This window comes from Epinephelus moara, chromosome 6, assembly GCF_006386435.1.
Source record: "Epinephelus moara isolate mb chromosome 6, YSFRI_EMoa_1.0, whole genome shotgun sequence".
In the NCBI taxonomy this organism is placed as follows: domain Eukaryota; kingdom Metazoa; phylum Chordata; class Actinopteri; order Perciformes; family Serranidae; genus Epinephelus; species Epinephelus moara.
The window spans coordinates 36416801-36437902 of NC_065511.1; the positions used below are offsets into that span (position 1 = coordinate 36416801).

A 21102-nucleotide genomic window follows, 5' to 3' on the forward strand; every position below is an offset into this window, starting at 1 on the left:
TGTTCACCAAATGCTAGGAAGGACTCTTGCCTTGCCTCTAGAGGATCCTTCTTTGGGAGGACCCGTTCTCCCAAGGAAGGATGCTTGACTTTGAGAAACACCTCAAGTGAGTGGATCTACATCTATGGAGATTACCATGTTTCTACAGTAGCTCAGAATGGACAAACCAAACTGGCTCTAGAAGGGGCAATATGCGTTCTCGCGTCGGCCCTGTAATAAGCAGCCCCTCTTTGACAAGAGTGTTGCAGAAGCACAGATTTTTTAATGTCAGACTGCTTCATTCAGTGTTTTAATCGGTTTAAATCAGCGGGTCTGTTTGTTTTGGAGAGGAAGAGACCTCTGCAGATAATTCGGCTCACGATAAAAACCTCCTGAACGTCTTGATCTAATTTTATCAGAGAAAAAGGTGAGCACATTAGCAGGGGCTGGGATAGAGGCCTGTCAGGCTTTCATGTATTTACCCAGATGTGAACCCTAGCTGTGACAAATGTTCTCTTATTCACATGTATTCAACGTGTCTGAGCCTTGAAAAATACTCTAAGGATGTTTTCCAAACCTTATCCTCAACTTTGACCTGCAACCCAACTCTCTGGTCACCCTCTTTGGTATACCTGACTCCAATCCAACGCCGTAAACTGTCTTTTGCCTTTGTGGCAGTTGGATGGAGGGGTGCTGCCCCACCCACCCACGCCCAGTGGCTGAGGGCCATTATGTCCCGCCTTAATCTTGAAAAGATACACTACTCAATTTGTAACTCAGGTAACAAATCCCAGAAGGTTTGGGGCCCCAACAAAGTACCCCATCATTCTGAACCTGCCGCTTACATATTGAGCCTGACTTAGAGGAGATCTATTGACGATATTCCCGCTGTGGATTGTGATAGGATCTCATGCTTCGTTCCTGTCATATGCTTTAAGTTTGATACCTGTTGAGAATATGCATTATGCTAACCAGCTTTAATTGATTTCTGGCTGGTAATTTTCTGCCGAGTGGTCAGATGCTACAGAGAAATGATAAGAAGAAGAGAAGTCATCATGTTATACGAGTTTCTTTTTATTGTTCAATGCATGGCCACACACATATACTGGTTTTCTTTTGCACTGTGCATGATGGGACAGTCACTATGGAAATGGTGATGTAGATGGGATACATTTTAGGAGTTTACAGGGGTCCAAACACAACCCACATTCCTCTGGGAAAGTCAGTTGGCCCCTTTTTCTTCTGAGCCTCTTCGATGACTAGCTACAACACGAGGCAAATCAGCTTCTAGCTCCCTCTAACATGACACCTTCATAAATAAATTCTGGATTATACGTTTTTTTTTTTTTTTTTTACTTTTCAGAACTAAAGGATTTGTTCAGTGGATCAACGCACGACAACAACCCCTTCCCTTTCCCTTAAACATTCTTGCATATCTCATTCAGATTTAGCTTACAAAAAGCAAAATAAACAACATTTGGGTACAAAAATAAAATCCAAATTAAAACTTTTAACAGGGTCGACACCTGTTTTTGTTTTGTTTTTTTCCTTTTCTCTTCTCGTACAGAGATAGCACAATACATAAGTCACTGGTCACAAAAGTACACCGCAAATAAAGAAAAACAAAACCAAAAAAAAAAAAAAAAAGCCACAGAGGAATAGAAACCGATCCCGGAGAAGTGTACATTTGTCTTCCTCAACCTTTCCTAGAGGCCTATGAGCTATGAGACGCCTGGTTTGTTTTGTAGGGCTGGAAGCCTCGGGTGTCAGGTGGACAGAGTGTTGTCTCTATCTCTAAGTTGTCTTCATACACCCTCGACGTTCCATAAACGCAGTCCTACCAGACGTGACATTCTTTACCCTGTTTCTCAGATACAGACTGAAGGGAAAGGGAAGGAGGGAACAGAAATCCAAACCACTGCTCTAAACATCTATATGGTTTCATCTGAGCGTGAATGTGTTTATGTGTGTGTGTGCGGTTTCTCTCTCGACACGGATGTACTCGTTTGCTAACATATACAGTGTATTCCTGGTTAGGGTGTGAACCAGGGGCACTTAAAAGTCGTGTAGCGTTCCCCCACCGTTTCCGCACCCCGACCACTGGGGGTCACTCTTTATGTTTAGGATTGGGAGGTGGGAGATCTGCTCTTTCTTATAGCGCCGTTTCGCCCGCATTTCTCTTCTGATGTTTTTTGTTTTTTTTTACTCCACTGTTTTAACTTTTCCACCCCTCTAAGCTTTAACTCTTTCCTTCGATTCCTTCTTTCTTTTGAGTTGGTTTTTGCCTTTGGAGACGCAGATACACACAGAGCAAAAGAGTGGGAGAGAGAGAGAGGGAGCGAGTGTTGTGATCGATCAGCTGTTCGCAGCGACGACAGCTGCCCCCGTTTGACCTCTCAGCCGATCTCCTTCCACTGCCTGTAGAACTCCACGATGTTCTTTAGCTCCATGCCTGCCGAGCCTGCCGCCTGGATCGCCGACTGGGAGGGAAAAACAAACAGACATGCAAATTAATACAAAACATGAGATAACAAACCCAGTCTTTCACATAAAGTACAGCTGATGCAAATGTTGCTCTAACAAACATCTGTTGAAAAGAAAGAAAGATTAAAACTGTCATATCTAATGGTTACAATCTTAAAGCCACAAGGGCGTCAGTCTGCTTCAAGACAGGCAAGGCTGTGTGTTAACTTTGTTTGCATGTAGCACTGATACTACACAGGTTGAAGGTTTTGTAGTTTTGTAGATTATAGCACAAATATAAAACTATCAAGTCAATCCACTGTAGTTTCAGATTATTCAAATACTGTGTTACGGGATTTCAAAAAGTCATTTTCCATAACCTTTCAAAAATAGTACAGTATATGGTATATATACTTCAATATAGTGCTACAAAGAATGCACATACTCTTTTAAATATCTTTATTTATCTTTATTATTTATGCACATAGCATGGACGCTAACCCTAACCCTATTATCCAGTCACTAGTAGGGTAGCACACCCAAATCAAAAGTGATAACTGAATTTAAGGAATTCAACTGTGCTGTTGAAGTCAATAGGTTAGTTGGAAACTATGTCAATATGGAGAGTTAAGGGATCGCATACTGATAAACTATACTTTTTCCCCCTTATATTACAGTTCTTCTTCTTCTTCTTCTTTCGGCTGTTCCCTTTAAGGTGTGGACACACCAAACCGACATCAAAGAACTAGCGGCGATGAAAGCCAACTGTTGCGTCGTCTACATCGCCTCACTTCGCCATGTATCAGTTGCATTTGAACACACTACACGGACTACATCCGTCGGCCAAGTAGCACGTATGTTCTGCACCTGTGTGAGAGAGAGTGAGAGAGTGGTACATCCTGTCATCCAAAGGGTTTCCTATCTGTGCAGTCGAGCACCGCAGCACCTCCACGGACTACTACATCCAGACGGTCCCGGTGTTTCCTCCGCAGGCTCCACTTCACTCAGCTGCCCAATAAACCCGCTGCTTCTTCACACTTTAACCTGAATAACAAACCAGGGCTTGGTGCTCCGGTTGAATCCAAACGGCGAGCCGGGGCTAGCTCAGAGACTAGCAGAGGCTAACTGGCTGTGCTTCCCTCCGGTCATGCTGCGGCTAACGCTCCGCTAGCCGCTCCCAGCTAGCTCCGGTTTGTTATTCAGGTTAAAGTGGGAAGAAGCAGCGGGTTTACCGGGCAGCTGAGTGAAGTGGAGCCTGCGGAGGAAGAACCGGTTAGCCCCGAGTTCACTACAGGCAGATTCACTCGCTACAGGGGCGAGGAAATAAAACCTGAACAGCCAATCAGAGTGATCTCTCTCACCGACAAGCTCCGCCGCTGATTCAACATGCTCAATCGGCCGAAAAGCCGCCAACGCCGAAGGGCCGATGGTGCGGGACACACCGCAAAAACTGGGGCGACAGACACTCACCGATGGCCCGACTTTGGTTGACGGCGGACCGTTGGCTTGGTGTGTCAGGGTTTAGGGGTCGCCACGGCAAATCATCTGCCTCCATCTAACCCTATCCTCTACATCCTCTTCTCTCACACCAACTGACTTCATGTCCTCTTTCACTACATCCATAAATCTCCTCTTTGGTCTTCCTCGAGGCCTCTTGCCTGGCAGTTCCAACCTCTGCATACCTCCAGACCACATCAGTCTGGCCTCTCTTTATCTCCAAAACATCTAACATGAGCTGTCCCTGTGATGTACTCATTCCTCGTCACTCCCAAAGTGAACCTCAACATCTTCATCTCTGCTATCTCCAGCTCTGCCTCCTGTCTTTTCCTCAGTGCCGCTGTCTCCAAACCAAACAACATCGCTGGTCTCACCACTGTCTTGTACACCTTTCCTTTAAATCTTGCTGCTACTCTTCTATAACACATCACGCCTGAAACTGCTTGCATACTTTTCTTCACCTCTTTTTCCGCACTCTCCGTCGCTCTGGACTGTTGACCCTAAGTACTTAAAATCCTCCACCTTCTTTATTTTACAGTTAATATTATTAATTATCTGATGTGCAGAGATTAATACCAGCACAGTTAACATTTTGAATTCCACAACAATCCTGTTTTAAGGATTGTCTAAGAACACCCTGAAAGATGTGACCCACCCCTGTCATAACCTGTTCTCTCTGTTACCCTCCGGGAGGCGCTGCAGAGCACTCAAAGCTCGGACCTCGAGACTGAAAGACAGTTTTTATCCGAGAGCCATCACTGAAGTGAACAGATCAAACACTGCCCCACCATTGTGTCATGAACTATATTGTGAATCAAACATGCAATAATGAGTCAACTAGTGCCATACTTATTTTAATGTTATCATTATTATTTTATTTTATTTTATTAATATATTTAGGGATTTGGGATGATTGTATACGTGAAAGTGTTGTGTATTTAATACTGTCTATTTTCTGTATTTCAGGTACGGCACAGCAAATTTCGTTGTACTCCTTGTGCAATGACAGTAAAGTCTATTCTTGTGTATCTATATATATATATATATATATACACGTGTTAGACACTTCATTGTTCTTTGAAAAGGCTGGTTGTCCTTTTCCTTAGAAAGACAAATATACAGCTTTAATTTGAAGGGGTTTATTGATTGTAAGGAACAAAACATTTACTGGGAACAAGTCTTCTCATGTCTAGGGGAGACCCATGGGCCTTTTCATCGAGATATCATGAGGTGAGAGTTCAAGAGGCCCCTTTGAAAATGGCCGTGCCAGTTGTTCCCTCACCAAAATGTACCCTAACTTTGGAGCTTTATTTAGCCTCTTTCCCGACAAGCACATGGTTGGTACCAATAGATGTCTTAAGTTGTCTGGTTTCACAAGATACCACTACCTTTGCTTGCTAGCTTACAAACGAGCATGCCACAGCCTCTTAAAGACAGCAATGTGGGCTTCCAATTATTTTTGCCAGGGAGGCCAGTTGGGGGGCCAGCAATTGCATCAGGGTGGCCAATGCCCCCCCACCTTTGGGGTGCCACAGGGTCCAGCGCAGGTAGAATGCACATCAGCAGGTTTGCATTACATACAGTAACAGTACGTCTAGCATATGAAACGACTGTACCATCGCTGCACTGCATTTAATTAACAAATCTATTGCCCGCATTCAGACGCCGTCTCATCGTTGCATGATAGACTACAACTCCCAAGTAGAAGACATTTATGCTCTTCATTAACACTACTACATACAGATATATCTATATTCCTTGTACAGCAAGTGACTGACCTTCATTGCTGCTGACTGAGTGCAAAGCTCTTCCACTTGATGGCCCGTAAGAATGGTCACCATGCCGGCTGTATCTTCGTCTCCATTGCTCTGGGAGACTGTTAGCTGACGACAGCTGTCCACCATCTTGTATAAATGCCTGGAAAAAAAAAAAAAAAAAGCGTACCAATCAAAATAGAAGCCACACTCATCTAGTGAGTATTCTAGAAGACAAATGGAGGAGAGCATGGTTTACCAGGCTTCGATGTCCTGACGTTTCAGTTTATCTCTTTCAAAACTTCGACCAGACTCCTTTTGGCAGCGTATGTACCTACAGAGGGATGTGATACAGAATATTTAAGAAATCCTTAAAAATAAGCTGTGCGGTAAAATTGAGATTTGTGTTCAACATATCAGGAAATAAAAAACTATTTCACATCCAATTAAAAAAAAGTGCAGCGGGAAACTACATCAGTCGCTACACATGAAATACAAACACCTACCTGTTGCCTTTGCGAAATTCGGACTCCAGGAAGCGAATGCCGTCCCTTGCACCAGCATTCTCCTTCTTCAACCTGTCGAGTCCATCGATCACTATAAACACAGAAATAGTTTGGATTAAGTACCTGAGCAGCCATGTCAGCAACAGACGTTTGAATTTGAGTCAGAAACCGACTTTTTGAAAAGACAGAGAATTATGTTATGTCGTTATGTGTTCAAATTGGCACATTTACCTTTACTGGACTATCCATCTACCTGTTCAGTTTCATTGTCCTAGATAACAGCTTGGGACATTATGTGAATCAAGCGTCTTCAAACCAGAGCTGTCACCAGGGCTGCAGCTAATCACTTATCCATTAATCTACATTTTTTTCCTACTGAAAATGAATTGTTTAGTCTATAAAATCTCAAAGAAACTGTGAAAAATGTCCATCACAGGTTAATGGTGGCATCTTTTAATAGCTTCTGTCCGACCAACAATTTTCTGTCAGTTGACTGCTTGATTATTAATCACCTGCAATTAATTGTTTCAGCATTGACATGTCTACTATAATTTTTTTGCGAATTAAAACAGCAAAGTACAAATATTTTATTGTACAATTAGGTGTGAAATACAACTCACTACATGCATCAAACATTAAACAAGAATCATTTATCTGGGACAAGACACGAAAAGTGACAGGGAGCTAAAACAAACAGAAATGAGATGGATTATTAGGTTGAAGCCACTTCATTTCATAAAATACTTTTGGACATAAAATGCACTTGATAACATTAAAATCTGAGGCTGAATGTCCAGAAGAACAACTCCCTTGTTTGGCAATACACTTGTGTCTAAATATGTGTTTCTGCAGGGTTCCCAAATGTAAATTTAAGACTTTTTTTTAAGACATTTTCAATACCACACGAAATGCAATTTAATACCTGTTGGTGATGGAAAATCTAGGAATAAAATGACCTAGAATTCTTTATTGTTAAAATTCTTTTTTCCCGTAACTTCCTCGCAGTGTGTTTCAATAATTCCTCTGATTAATTAAATTAACGTGACCTGGATCACCATAAGTGGCAGGAAACGGACAGCTGTGTTAACCAATTTAGAATGATTGAAGACTTTGCTAAAATAGAAACTTGACCATTATGAGACGATGAGCTCTCTTGCTACTGGAGCAAGCAGTGTTGACACTGTTTGTTACAGGTCTGATGGTGCTGACTGAAAGTCTTGCAGCACAATCCACTGTCACAACAATCCCACTGCGACTTTAGAGGTGTATGACGTCTCCCAAAAGCCCACAGTCGGATACAAATATATGCTGTAATTATTATCATGGTCTATGTAAGGCTTTTGTGAGTTAAATTTAAGATTTTTTAAGGCCTTTTTATGAGAAAAATGAATTAAATGTTTTTTTAAGACTATTTAAAACCTGCAGATGCCCTTTAAAGGTGCATATATTACTTTGGATAATGTTGGTGTCAGTTTTCATGGTAGACATCTCGTAACATGTCAGATTAATGAATGGGAAATTTAGTCTTATAATAAAGTAGTAGTCTGTCTTCTGTTTTGCATGATTGTCCCTCTCTACAGTAGAGTCAGAGATCATGAAAAGCTGCAAATCACTGAATCTAGCGTGTTTAATATGCTGCACAAAAGGGGCCTGAACACAACACAATACACTGCTCGGGACAGACAGAGAATGAGGTGGTGCACTGACCTGTCCGTGGGATGATGATGATGAAGCAGCCGCTGCCGGCCAGCTGCCGGATGAGATTCAGATGCTGGCAGAGAGCCGCTGTGTCTGGCACCAGGTAGGGAGACATGGATGACTGGGCTTTAGGCTGCTGAAGGCTGCCCTCTAGCTGCGACACCTCCAACTGCAGGAACAGACAGGAAACGATCCAACAGCTGATAAGATGGAATTCATGCAGGATGTATTGTGTGGGTTTCATGGTCACAGGAATATGATTTAACTACCTGAGGGTTCCTATAATGTTTGCACTACCTCCTTTACATGATTCTGGTGAGAGTTCAGTGAGATTTCCACAGATGTCAGCTGGTTCATGTTAATGTCAGCTGAACTATATGCCTCCTAGCAACATCATGTTTCCCAAAGTGGATCTTTGTCATGCAAATCATTCTTTGCATCCACAAAAACACATACAATTTTTTTTTACATTTTCTCTCTCTCTAACTCTGCTCTTTCGGCAGTGATGACTGTGTCAGCACACAGCTCTGTCTATGCTGTATCACTGGGAAACACAGACAGGGTAAACACTCAGTGGAAAGAGCGATAATATTAAAAACCTGTAGTCGAAGCTGGGCCATATCCCTCATCAAGCGATTTCGACGAGCCTCCTCTTCAGCCTGGACAAACGCAGATAAAGACAGGAGAGTCAACATCAAAAGGGACGGCTGCTTTGCTCAAAACTAAAAACCATTTTGATTCCAGGTCATTAATGAAGCATTCTTCACATTTATTTAGTTCAACAGTTACACAACAACACACTTTTAACGGTCTAGACGCCACGCAGGATAATGAGACTTGACTGAATGCAGGCCCTCCTGTGGTTCTTCTTCCTTGTTCTGTTCAGACGTCACTCACCATTCGGAACTGGGCCTTCGCCTGCTGCACCAGATTATCCTGCTCGGATTGGCTGATGCTGGTGAAGATGCCTGCCTCCGGGTTGAAGTGCAGCACGTTGCCCTGGAGATTTGTCAGGAAGTGGCCAAAACTGCGAATGCAACACACTCGCACCACACACTGGAGGAGAGAGAAGAAGAAAATCAAGCTTTGATATGTTTGATAATTAAATACTGAACTGGAGAAATGAGCTTCAGAAGGACTTTTACTCCAACTACAACATTTACTGTGTGTGTAACCAAGGGCACGTGTGTGTCTTAATACGCTTTAGTGTCGAAACATGTCCTGTTAAAGGGACAGTCCACCCAATAATTACAAATACATTTGTTTTTTCTCTTACTCTCTAATGTAGATAGCTTTGGTGTGAGTTGTTGAGTGTTGGAGATATCAGCCATAGAGAAGTTGGCTTCAATAAAACTAGATGGCACTCAGCTTGTGGTGCCCAAAGTGCCAAAAAACAAATACATCTGAAAAACTCTACAGCAATGTCTCTTTACAGAAATCATGACCTGGTTACTCAAGATAATCCACAGACCTTGTTGTGAGCAGTTTCATGTAGGAACTATTTTCTTTCTACTTAACTACACCCACCAACTGTATCACTGCGCATCTACTCATGGACGAGAGGATCGTGCTTGTGACAGCGTGAGACGTAAACATTAATGCCGTCCTCCTCGGTCTAGCTGTAACGTTAGCTAGCTCAGTGGTGCTAGGTGAGCTAACAGTAGATGCATACTTCCTTCTGAGCGACAGAATGATGACATATACTTATGTATCTTAAATTTATTATATAAGCAATATGCACACCAACATTTAAAGCTGCTCTAATTAATTGAGTTGACCAACAGACGAATGATTTCAGCTCCAGTCTGAATTAATTCAATTTTTGTCATCTCCACATTGCACTGCAGCAAGTAAAATTAATTTTTATCTATCTGGAAAAATGCTGGAAGCTACTATCTGTGCTTTGTGACGCACTCTTGCTATCTGTTCCCAAAGTTTGTCTTGAAATGGGAAAAGGAGCTTTTAGGTTTGTTGCCCCTGCAGCCTGGAATCTGCTGCAGACTGAGTTGGGTCTTTGGGAGCAGGTCTCTGTAACTGTTTTCAAAAGTAGCTTGAGAGAGTTGGAGGTAAGTTCATCAGGCTGTAGATGCCTTGACTAAATATTTGCCCCCATGTGATGCAGGATATCTTGACCTGTTTTATTTTTGGTATGCTGTGATTCTAAAATTCATTTTTTATGGTCTGTTATCTTGTCTGCAACTTTGTTTAATCTGCTGCTGTCTTGGCACAGATGCTCTCGTAAAGGAGCTGATTAATCTCAATGAGGTTTTTCCTGGTTGAATAAATTTTAAATTTAAAAAAACAAAAGTAAATTAGGTTTGAATTCTGTATACAGGTTTTCCTGATATATCAGTAATTATAAAAACATCCTACACTGAAAATAATTTCGTCTAGGATATTAACACTGCTTTGATATTTGCAAACATACTGGCTCAAAAAAAGAAAACACAACTGGCAAAAATCATGCGCCATGATTCAATAAAATAAGCTGGTAACTGGCACGGTGGAGCTGATACCTTTTGGTGTTTTCCAGTATTTTTAGCCAGCACTGAACACATGTAAAACCTAAACCTTGTGTGTGTATCTGTGTGTGCGTACCTCCTGTAGGGAGCTGAGGGAGGGGTTGCGGCGAGTATAATCAAGGCGGCGGTGAGCAACGGTGAGAGCAGGCAGGTGTCTCAGAGCCAAATCCTCCGGCAGCAGCAGACTCTGGACCAAACCAGGCTGCTCACACTCATTTAACAGCTCCGTCACCTCTGCGTTCAGACCGAGCTCTGCAGCACACACATGAATAAATAAATAAATGAGCTGTAGACTCAGACAACACACTCATGCACAGTGTGTAAAAATCACACAGGAAGACAAATATTCAGTGTGAGAGCTGAGTTATTAGCACTGTTTGTTAAGTGAGTGCACACAGTACAGGGATGAAATAAGAGCTCCGAGAGCAAATTCATATCACAATGATCAGAAGACATCATACATATAAAATATCTAATAATGTGTAACATCACATGTTAATCAGTAAATTAATCATGGACATGAAGTCTAAAACTCTAAATCTCATTTTTCAAAAGCTTGTAATTGACACTTCTTTTTATCATACCAATACACAGATGTGTAGAATGAAACAGACTAAATAATAATATTGAAATGATAAAAATATCATTATCTTTATTAGGAACTTTGAACGGACTGTCTTTGATCACTCATTGAAAGGAACAGTTCAGAATTTTGGGAGATATGGTTATCTACATTGTTGCCAAGTGTTAGATAAAAAGACTGAGGGCACTCCCGTGTCAGCAGGGGATTAATTTAGCTTATCATAAACACTGGAAACTAAGAAACAGCTGGCCTGGCTCTTTCCTATCTTAATTTCCAATTAACAGTTTATCTGGGTAGTTTAATCTGTTCAAAACCTGAGATGTAAAAACAGAGATTTCTATGCAAGTAAATATGTTGCAAAATGTGAGAGCTTGTCGACTTGATGTAAGAACTTGTAAAACAAAGATCTCACTCAACCTGCTGAATCAGCAAACTTTCTGTTGCTGCGGTTACTAGTGTTGCACGGTATACTGGTACCAACGGTAGACCGCGGTACTAAAACACCATGGTACATATGACACCATAATGTTGGAGTACCGTAGTACTACGGTACCTCATGGTACCACTACTGTGGGATAAGTTCAAAGTCCAATCACAACAGGGTGAGTGTCCATTCGCCGTCCAATACGGCGCGTGCTGGCCACCTGGCACTCAATATGCTGCTGCAGTAACATTTCAGGTATTAGCTGAGCTATTGAGGATCTTTAAGCTGTGAAAGTTATTATTTATTTAATTTTACTTGTAGGCTAGATTTGTTTATATGTGCTACAGTGATTTGTTTTCCACTACAGAGCTCTACGGTGCGAGCATTTTACTCGCATTGGCGACTAAAAATAGTTTTGTGCAAGCAAAAGAAATCATTCAGGAGCACGCTGTGCGAGTACAGATTTCAACCAGCAGCAGAAACGAATGGCGAATCCTGCCGGTTGTGGGTTGAACGGGGGTCATAGACAGGAATATGGCGGCCATAGTGCTCCGCGGTGCAAGATAACGGCTTACTGGCGACCAAGAAGCCGGCTCCTGGTTCAATAATTTCCTCTTTATTGGTGTCATGACTGCCCAGAAATACCTGAACAACTGAGCTGTGGCGTCACACAGGTATGTGACGTGTCAGAGGAGAAACGAGCCGTTCACATTTCTCTCTTTGTGGCAGGTAACGGCCCACAAACCTCACCGCACTGAAGGGACTGTTCTTTACTTGTCAGGGGAGGAGGGTGGCTGGTTGATTTTCATTTTATTTATTTATTTTATTTTGATCCCCCCTATGTTAATCACTTATTGATGCTGTTTTTGAAGTATGAATAAGTCAATAAGTAATTTATTCCATTGAAATATCATTGATGTATTATAGAAAAGTGATTTATCTTTTTATAAATGACAAAAGGCACATCTGCCTGATTTTTGCTGTGGTATCCTGATACTACTCAGAACCGTGACACTTTCACTGGTATCGTACCGTGGGTCCCAATTTTGGTACCGTGACAACACTAGCGGTAACACAGATTAGACCCATCACTGCTGCTGGTCACCAGCCCTATTGTGACACCCAACGCTGGAGTTTGCACTAGCTGAATTTGACTACAGCTGCTCACTGAAAGTTTGTCTCCAGAGCTGCTGCCACTCTCCTCCTTGCAAAGTGATCTCCTTACAGTGGGAAGTGAGGTAGAGGGACCGCAGGGTGCGCTAGCTTAGCAGTACTCAACCTTTTTCATGTCAAGAACCCCTAAATTAATAAACACGAGATCACAGACTCCCATTGGATAATATTTCAGTATCTCCATCTGAAAAGATCGTTGCTGTTCAATATGATTAAGACGAGAATTCTGTGGGTAGTTGTCAACAACAGATAAGAAGATAACTGTGGAGGAAGTGAAACCTATGATCAGAGTAGTCACTCCTATGTCTCTTATTCACACTGAGCTCACTTCTGCAGTGAATTAAATAGTGAAAATAAACTACTTCCCATTTTTTCTGGAGAACCTCATGGACCCCTGTTGGTCCCGGACCCCTAGTTGTGCTAGCTAGTAGGCTTGTGCCGGTTTGAAAATTTTCCAACCGGTTTGATTTAAAGCCAAATATCTAACCGAACCGATATATCGAATTATATACCTAATTTTACCACTGGGGTCGCATTCGAGTTATTTTTCCCAATAAAAGCCCATTATAGGTGTAATGCGCTTCCAATCCACTAGGTGGCGGTAATACTGTATTAACCGCCAATACACACAAGGTTACACAAGAAGAAGAAGACGCAGAAGGACACCAAGGAACCTTCCTCCGACTCCGCTCTCTCAGTGGAGACACGGCGGTTGAGAGGGCCGAGCGAGAGGACGTTCCTGTAGTAGTTCCAGGCCCCAAATAGTACCAGGAACTTCTTCAGTGGAAACGGGTTACTAGGTCAAATGACTGCTAAAGTCTGATTTATGGTCCTGCGTTAAATCAACGACGTACCTACGTCACGCCGTCGTGAACCCTTCGAACTTCTCCGTCACTCCATTTCGTCGCGGTGCAATTCACCGCCAGAGCGGTAGGGGGCTGCGTTCCTTTCCTGAATGGTTATCGTCGTCTCTAGTTGATTCTTTGTTTAGCTTCCGGCTTGATCCATGCTCCGTCCGTGTACAACAACAAGATGTTTAAAGATGGCGGGGATGGCGCAATCTGGAAATACGGAACCAGAAATGCGTTGCTACCAAGAAAACCAATCACAGCCCTATCGGTCTGCGCTGGGTCTGCGTCGCCTCGACGTGTAATTACATTTTTTGGGAGGTGCACGTCAGGCTACGCCGGGGGCTATGGCGAGCCTCCTGCGTAGCCACGTACCCTACGACGTAGGTACGTTGTTGATTTAACGCAGGACCATAAATCAGGCTTTACTCCCTCGCACTTTTCCCCGCCCCCAATGAAATTTGATCTCTCGCAGCAGCAGCAGACAGCTGAGCGGAGCGGAGCTGAGGAGGAAGCCTCTTGAGACAAACTAAACAAAACACTTGTAGGCTCCTCCACTTCATTTACAAACAAACATAAACCTTATTAAGTTGTCATAATGCATGTTACAATGCAAGATAAGTTGAATATAGTCCCTTGACACACTGCCGATGTGAAAAGCTTTTTTTTTTTCCTTTTCTCCCCTGGTTTATCCGGTTGACGTGAATTAAACTGGGTGGAGCTCTTAAACCGGACCAAAGCGGTTAAACCGGAAATCGGCACAAGCCTAGTAGCTAGCTAATTCTTGTCTCATTCTTGGTCTGATGAGCTGTCTATTCCTCAATTTCAATTCCCAATATCTCCATTTTCCAAGCTGTAGAAGTGTTACAAAAGTCCAGGCACGCAGATTTGTCACTTTGGAATGTAAGAGAGCAACTTTGTGAAGCTGCAGTGACTGATTTGGGGGGTTGTTGTAAATAAACACACACACACACACACACACACACACACACACACACAAACAAATGTTGGATTACAGGTTTGCAATTCTCCTTGTATTTATGTAAACATCTAAACATTTGTATCTGTGACTTCTCATTCAGAAAACTGGTGAACTGGTGAATATTTTTCATGAGTGAAAATTTCAGCATACAAGTTTCCATTTTTCTACAAGCTCCCATGTGTTTTTTTGCTTTTCCTGTGACTTCCACGTCAGCGCACATGATGTGTGAATATTTTGTAAAAGTGAAAACTGAAACATATAAGTTCAGATTTTTGTTCACACATCAAGTCTTGAAGCTCTCGCAACTTGCAACACATTTACTTCCAAGGAGTTGTGGCTTTACAGGTTGTGACATGCTGAAACTATTTCTTGGCCGCTTTATTTTTTTTTACCTTTGGACAAAGCCAGGCTAGCTGTGCCGCTGTTAAGCAAAGCTAATCACCTGCTATTGCTAGCCTTTTATTTAGCATACAGATATTAGAATGGGACCAATCCTCTCATCCAGTTCTTGGCAAGAAGGAAAATAAAAGTAATGTTCCCAAAATGTTTTACAGCTCCTTTAAATGAGCGGTCTAGGTAACGTCTTCACTCTGTGCCTCACAAGACATTTTAGAATTAGTGGACCCAGTGGGAATAAAACCTCGATACTGTTGTGCCATCCTGCGCCTACTGAGCCATACAGGAGCGTAAATCTTTATGCAGTGTATCAGTAACTCACCAGCCTCGAGCATCTTGCTGCCATCTGGTAGCAGGTTGAGCAGCACAGACAGTCGGTTCCACAGGCTTTGAGAACTCTGCAGGCAGAATGAAGGAGTTTGTTAATCATACACTGAAAATGACAAAGTTTTGTAGAAGAAAAAAAAAGCCGGACATTCTGCCCCCTCACCTGTGCACACATGAGGATAATGTCTGTGTTTGTCCTTAGCCAATCGACAAAGACCTTCACCACCTGGATCAGCCCCTGATTGGCCAGGATCTCCAGCTTCTCTAAGAGGGTTTTCTCACTGTGCACTGACTGGGTGCTGTGTTGGCTGCCTTCTGAATCCGAGTCCAAGTCTAGAGGGGGGGACACAAGACAAGTTTGATTTCAGCAAAGTCACATTTTGAGTTCTTCGTGAATATCCAATAAAAAAGGAACAGATGAAGAAGAAAACGTCCTGAATAAGTAACTGGGAAAAGCACAAAAAAAAAGACACGTTACATGTAACACAGAGGCAAAAAGCACATTACCGTTTTCAGTGGTTCCGTTGGCAGTACCAGGGTTCATATCACAGGGTGAGTCCCCGGGAGGAGGGGGTGTCTCTTGGGAAGGGGGAGCAGAGGCGTCAGAAGGGGTGGGAATACCCGATGAAGATGAGGCTTGAGGCCTCAACAACATGTTGCTGAAGGTTGGCGCCAGGCGGAAGCAGCGCTTTGCCTGGAAGAGTTGGGAGGACATGGCCTGGAGGTTACTGCTGATGCTGGCGTCGCTGGGCATGAGAGGCCCGTTGGTGGTTGGAGGTGTATCACCGTCCCTGTCGCCTCCTTCTTCCTTGGGCTGGTCTTCTTCTTCCTCTTCGTCCTGGTGCTCCCGTGCCTGACCCTCCAAGTTGTCTGAGTTCTCCGTGTCCTCTATGTCTTCCAGGTCTGAGCGAGACTCCTGGCTGTTCATGTCCGAGTCAGTTTCTACATCGAACGCCGTTCCCCCTTCCTCCTCCTCTTCCTCTGAGCCACTCCCCCAGCTGCCCTCCTCACCCAGGGGGTCTCTCTTAGTCTCCTTTCTGATCGAAGGAGGATTGAGTGGGGTTCCTGTCGTGGTGGCGCCTGCTGAGTCAGCGTGACCCCTCCTCTCGTCATCCTCATCTTCATCCTCTTCGCTCTCAAAGCCTTCGCTCAGGTCGCTCTCATCCTCCCCTCGAGTGTCCTTGCGGGCGCAGCGGCGTCGGCGGAGCCTAGAGAGGCGGGTGTACTTCTTTTTCTGTCTCTGCTTCTCTTCTTCCAACTTGCGCTGCTCTTCCACGCTGCAATGCTTTTTGGCGCCAACCCTTTCACAGCCATCTTCATCCTTCTCCTCCTCCTCATCTTCTTGCTCCAGGGAGCCGTTCTGCAGAGGCTTCTCATCAGAGCGATCTGTCGCTGGGGCTGACAAGTCCCTCATCTCCAGGTCATCTACATTAGAAAAGAAAAATTCAGTGTTTTTTTGTGTCCATTGAGTTTGTTTGTCTCTTTTAACAACATATTCCACATTACATAACTAATATTGTCCACTGGGATAGTCTCGAAAAAGCCTGCCAGAAGAAGTGAATAAATATGGTCAACTTTAAGCTGCTCTTGTCTTGCAGAAACTTTACTTACAGCTGTACTTCTACCAAAAGATTATATTTTAAAACCACAAAAAGTAGTGCTTTAATCCTAAAATATGTTGCTAATGAGAATACACCACGATTTATGTATTGATCTATGTTTGTTCTATGTTACAAACACAGGCTGAGAGACTGAACTACCTTCCCCTCCATATATGGAGACAGAGATTTCCCCTCTCACCTGTGGCGTCAGTGTGAAGTTGTGGCACCTGGCTCTCCGCTTCCTCCAGCTCAGCCTGCAGCCGGATGTTGACGTGGTTCACCAGATGGGAGAACAGGGCCAGAGTAAAAGCTATGGACGCACTGTACTGCTTCGATCCTAAAGACACAGTGCAACATTTGTTAGTACAAAAAAAATAATTTTTATTTGAACTGTTATTTGAACAAAGTTCTGGTGATAAGCAATGCTACTAGACAGCAATTCCCAGGGTAGACCAAATCATGTACAGATAAAAGGAATCAGCTGATAAATTAAAAAAATAAATANTATTGTTTAAATTTCTTATATTTTTACGTATCTTTCCTCTCTTGCAAGGAGCACCTGTAACATAAATAATTTCCCCTCTGGGATCAATAAAGTATTTCTGATTCTGATTCTGATTCTGATTTGAACAAAGTTCTGGTGATAAGCAATGCTACTAGACAGCAATTCCCAGGGTAGACCAAATCATGTACAGATAAAAGGAATCAGCTGATAAATTAAAAAAATAAATAACAGAGATGTTGTTACCATTCTATACTGTGTCCTCCAGAGAGTAGTAACTAGTTTATTTTAACTGAAAATGTCCTGCCCAGCTCATCTCATTAAAGTCACTCATTAACAAAACAAAAAAAACATATCAAGGAAATCTCATCTAAAATGTTTATTTATATTATGGGTTGTGCAAAGAAAATGTATTTTGGCTGATATCTCTTGAGATTTTTTTCAAAAGTCGAGTGCTATGTTTCTCAAATGGGAATACTGGTATTCCTGGGGGGTACTTTGTAGTATTGCAAAGGGTATGTGAATTTTTTTAAAATGTTAATTTGAGAAATATCAGTCATGCATAATTCCTAAAATAAGTAAAAATAATTTCTCCTGCTTCCTGCCACAGTCCAAAGACATGCAGGTTAATTGGTGACTCTAAATTGCCCGTAGCTGTGAGTGTGAGCATGTATAGTTGTCTCTCTCTCTGTGTCAGCCCTGTGATAGTCTGACGACTTGTCCTGGGTGTACCCCAACGCCCTCTCGCCTAATGTCCAGCCCCCCACAACCCTAAAGCGTATAAGCAGTTACAGATATTGAATATTTTCAATGCAATCTTAAACTCTCTAACAACTGCTGCAGCAAACACATTCATCTTTTATGTTTACATCTGGCGGTAAGGTTGAAGAACTGAAACTTCCTTTGTGTGCCAAGCGTGTGGGAGAACTATGGTGGCTGAGGCAAAAATGCAAATGGCCCTATCTAGAGCCAGTGTTTGGTTTGTTGGTTCTGGGCTACTGTAAAAACAACATGACAGACTCCATCGAGGAGGACCTGCTCCATATGTAGATATAAATGGCTCATTTTAAGGTACCAAAAACACGACAAGTCTTATTTCAGGAGGTTATAAACTAATGAAAACATAGTTATGGATATCATATACCTTGTCTGCCAATATATCCCCCAAAGTCCTACCCACTGGACTTTAAAACTCAGTATCAGTCAAAATATCAATATTAGTATAGGCATCAGAAACCCTGTATCAGTGGAGCTTTAAGAAAAATAAAAACTTTCTGTAATATGTACTTCTTGAGATTTATATTTTTAATTTCATGCTAGTGTCCAAATTTCAGTCTGGGAGTCAATCCATCACAGATCCTCTTATGATGGCGAGAGACATGGACTACTTCAGTGGGTGTTTTGTGAGGCCTTTTTGGCTAGTTAACTGCACAGCTCCACAAAAATAAAATTAAAATCTGGTTGGTGTCTTCACCCCCTTCTACTCGTTATTCCAAGCCTCATCTGACCTGGATATGCAGGCCCACAGTAGATTGTAACAGCTTTTAAAGGGGCATTTACAGAAAAACTTTACTGTTTGTTCACTACTCTTTTATAGTTATCATTTAAAAACCCAAAACATCCTTCACATCACACTAACACTAACCTCCCCTCTTCAGGCTGTGCACCACCATCAGACAAGTGACCACCATCTTGAAGACGAGGGTGTCAGGCAGCACAGGGCAGGAGCTGTCAGCGTGCTGCTGCTGCTCCTCCTCTTCCTCGCTGGGGGAGTGGTGAGCAATGCCATGTGTCGGCGGCGGCAGGTAGAACAGCACCAAGTTGAAGTCCTCCAGCACCGACTGGCAGAGTGACGTCAGCTCCGTCTCCATCAGACTGGATACAGACAGAGGAGAGGAAGCAACAGCATAAAAAGGATGCACTGAAAATACAGGTGAGCACTATCCATTAATGAATAATCTAAGGAAAACACTGCGGAGAATCAGTGGACCAGGGGTCACGATATGCTCACTTTTTGTCCTTCATATATCTTTTTTTTCCCCCGAACATTTCACAGACAGTAAACACTCAAATCTGTTGACCTGTGTCCACACTTCACAAAACCAAATATTTGGTTTTAATATCACTTCTGCAGGTGAGAGGTTAGATACTATAGATGGACTGATTTGATAATAACTAAACACACAAACTGTATCACACTGTGTTCATATAGTCTTGAAGGAACACTTTTCCCACAAAATGATCGACAACCTTGAATTCATGAAGAAAACTTTGTCGTATGCCTCCACGGTGAACGAAGAATTCAAAAAATGAGAAAATTCTTGTTGAACTGGAGTACAAGCGGTCACAACCTCAAGGGCTGAAAAATTAAGCCAACACTAAAGAGCCAAAAACTGTTTCTTTGAACGGCCGCTTGTCCCCACAGATCCCCCCGTGTTAAAATGCTCAACTTTACAGCCGAAATAAACAGCCTGATACAAAAAACGGTTTTGGTCTCTGTAGCTAAGTTCCCCTTTCATGACAACAGTACGTGGGGTGAATTTTCATATAACTCATGCGTTTACATTTGATTAAAGCTTAAAGTTATGCACAATTAAGGGCGGGCTGCTTTGAGTAACAGGCTGTCTGCCATAGTGCCCTCTGCTTCTCAGTCACATCCACCCCTCGCTCCTCCACAGCACCAGCCTCTCGCTGATGCCGATGGCCGTTAAGCTGAACGTGAGGCTTCAAAATGGGATTCCACAAACCAATGTGTGACATCATGTTAGGCTAAGTCCATTATTTCTACAGTCTATGATGCTTGGCCAAGCGTGCCACTCATCCATGTGTGAGACTGTTTGTGTTATGTTTTAAATAGTAATGTTAAGCAAAATGCATGTGTTTGAAAAGTACTGAGCATACAGCTGTGTAAATGAGACTGGAATTATACTGTATGAGTTGTGTGAGAGTATGAAAAGAGTTTTTGATGTACTTTTGCTGTTGTTAATAGTGGTCTCTTTTTTTTTTTTTTTAAGAGATATTTTTTGGAGCATTTGCCTTTAATGGACAGGACAGTTTGAAGAGAGGAGAGACAGAGAGGGGGGATGACATGCAGCAAAGGGCCACAGGCTGGACTCGAACCCGGGTGGCTGCGGCAACAGCCTTGTACATGGGGCGCCTGCTCTACCCACCAAGCCACCGACGCCCCAAAAAGCGGTCTCTGTTTACTTCAATTCATTAAAAACTTCCTCCCTTTTTGGATTCTTCGTTCACCGTGGAGGCTTGTAAGAAAAACAAAGTTTTCTTCAAGAATTCAACGTAACACTGGGGGTGTAACTGATACACAAATTATCTTTTTGTGGGAGAAGGATTCCTTTAACATACCAATAAACTGGTTAAGGACTAAAAGTAGTAGTTAAGTCAAAGGCTTATTTCCACTGTGGACTGGTTCTAAAACAGAGGAGGAACAGTGCGATCCAAGCAAGCACGAGCACTCACCTGTTCTTGGGCTGCAGCAGACTCTGAAGGTACATGAAGCTCACCAAGAGGCGCTTAATATCTTTTGATCTGCAAAGAAAAAGTCATGCCAAAATTAAGGAAATCATAAATACAGATATTATGACTCTGTATCTAATTCTCCATGTCCATTAAATATTGTCATGTTTGTGAAGCACTTGTGATTGTGGTGAAATTATCAAAGCAAAACATTTTTTTACAGAAACAGTGGTGTGTTGAATGTCCTGCTGGTGCATGTTGGTACTCTTATCAGTGCTTTTACTATTGCTGAGACATTCTCTGTGTCCTCTGAGTAATTAAACACAAAAATATTGAGAACAGGGAATGTTTAAAAGCAAGCTACTTTGTTTTT

The 21102-nt window shown here is 42.6% G+C and overlaps 1 protein-coding gene across 1 annotated transcript in view; it reads right to left on the reverse strand.

Annotated features, from left to right (window-relative positions):
- Positions 1–1032: 1032 nt before the first annotated feature.
- Positions 1033–21102, reverse strand: part of smg5 (SMG5 nonsense mediated mRNA decay factor) — a 29135-nt gene continuing 9065 nt past the window's right edge. Inside the window, exons 9-22 of the mRNA XM_050046277.1 lie at positions 20733–20801; positions 18901–19130; positions 16953–17090; positions 15660–16577; positions 15316–15485; positions 15148–15223; positions 10496–10671; positions 8795–8953; positions 8497–8556; positions 7907–8066; positions 6200–6290; positions 5953–6027; positions 5718–5856; positions 1033–2459 (exon numbers count right to left, since the gene is read on the reverse strand). Of these exons, the coding sequence (XP_049902234.1) occupies positions 2376–2459; positions 5718–5856; positions 5953–6027; positions 6200–6290; positions 7907–8066; positions 8497–8556; positions 8795–8953; positions 10496–10671; positions 15148–15223; positions 15316–15485; positions 15660–16577; positions 16953–17090; positions 18901–19130; positions 20733–20801 (2545 nt within the window). The 3' untranslated portion in view covers positions 1033–2375. The remainder of the gene's footprint in view (positions 2460–5717; positions 5857–5952; positions 6028–6199; positions 6291–7906; positions 8067–8496; positions 8557–8794; positions 8954–10495; positions 10672–15147; positions 15224–15315; positions 15486–15659; positions 16578–16952; positions 17091–18900; positions 19131–20732; positions 20802–21102) is intronic.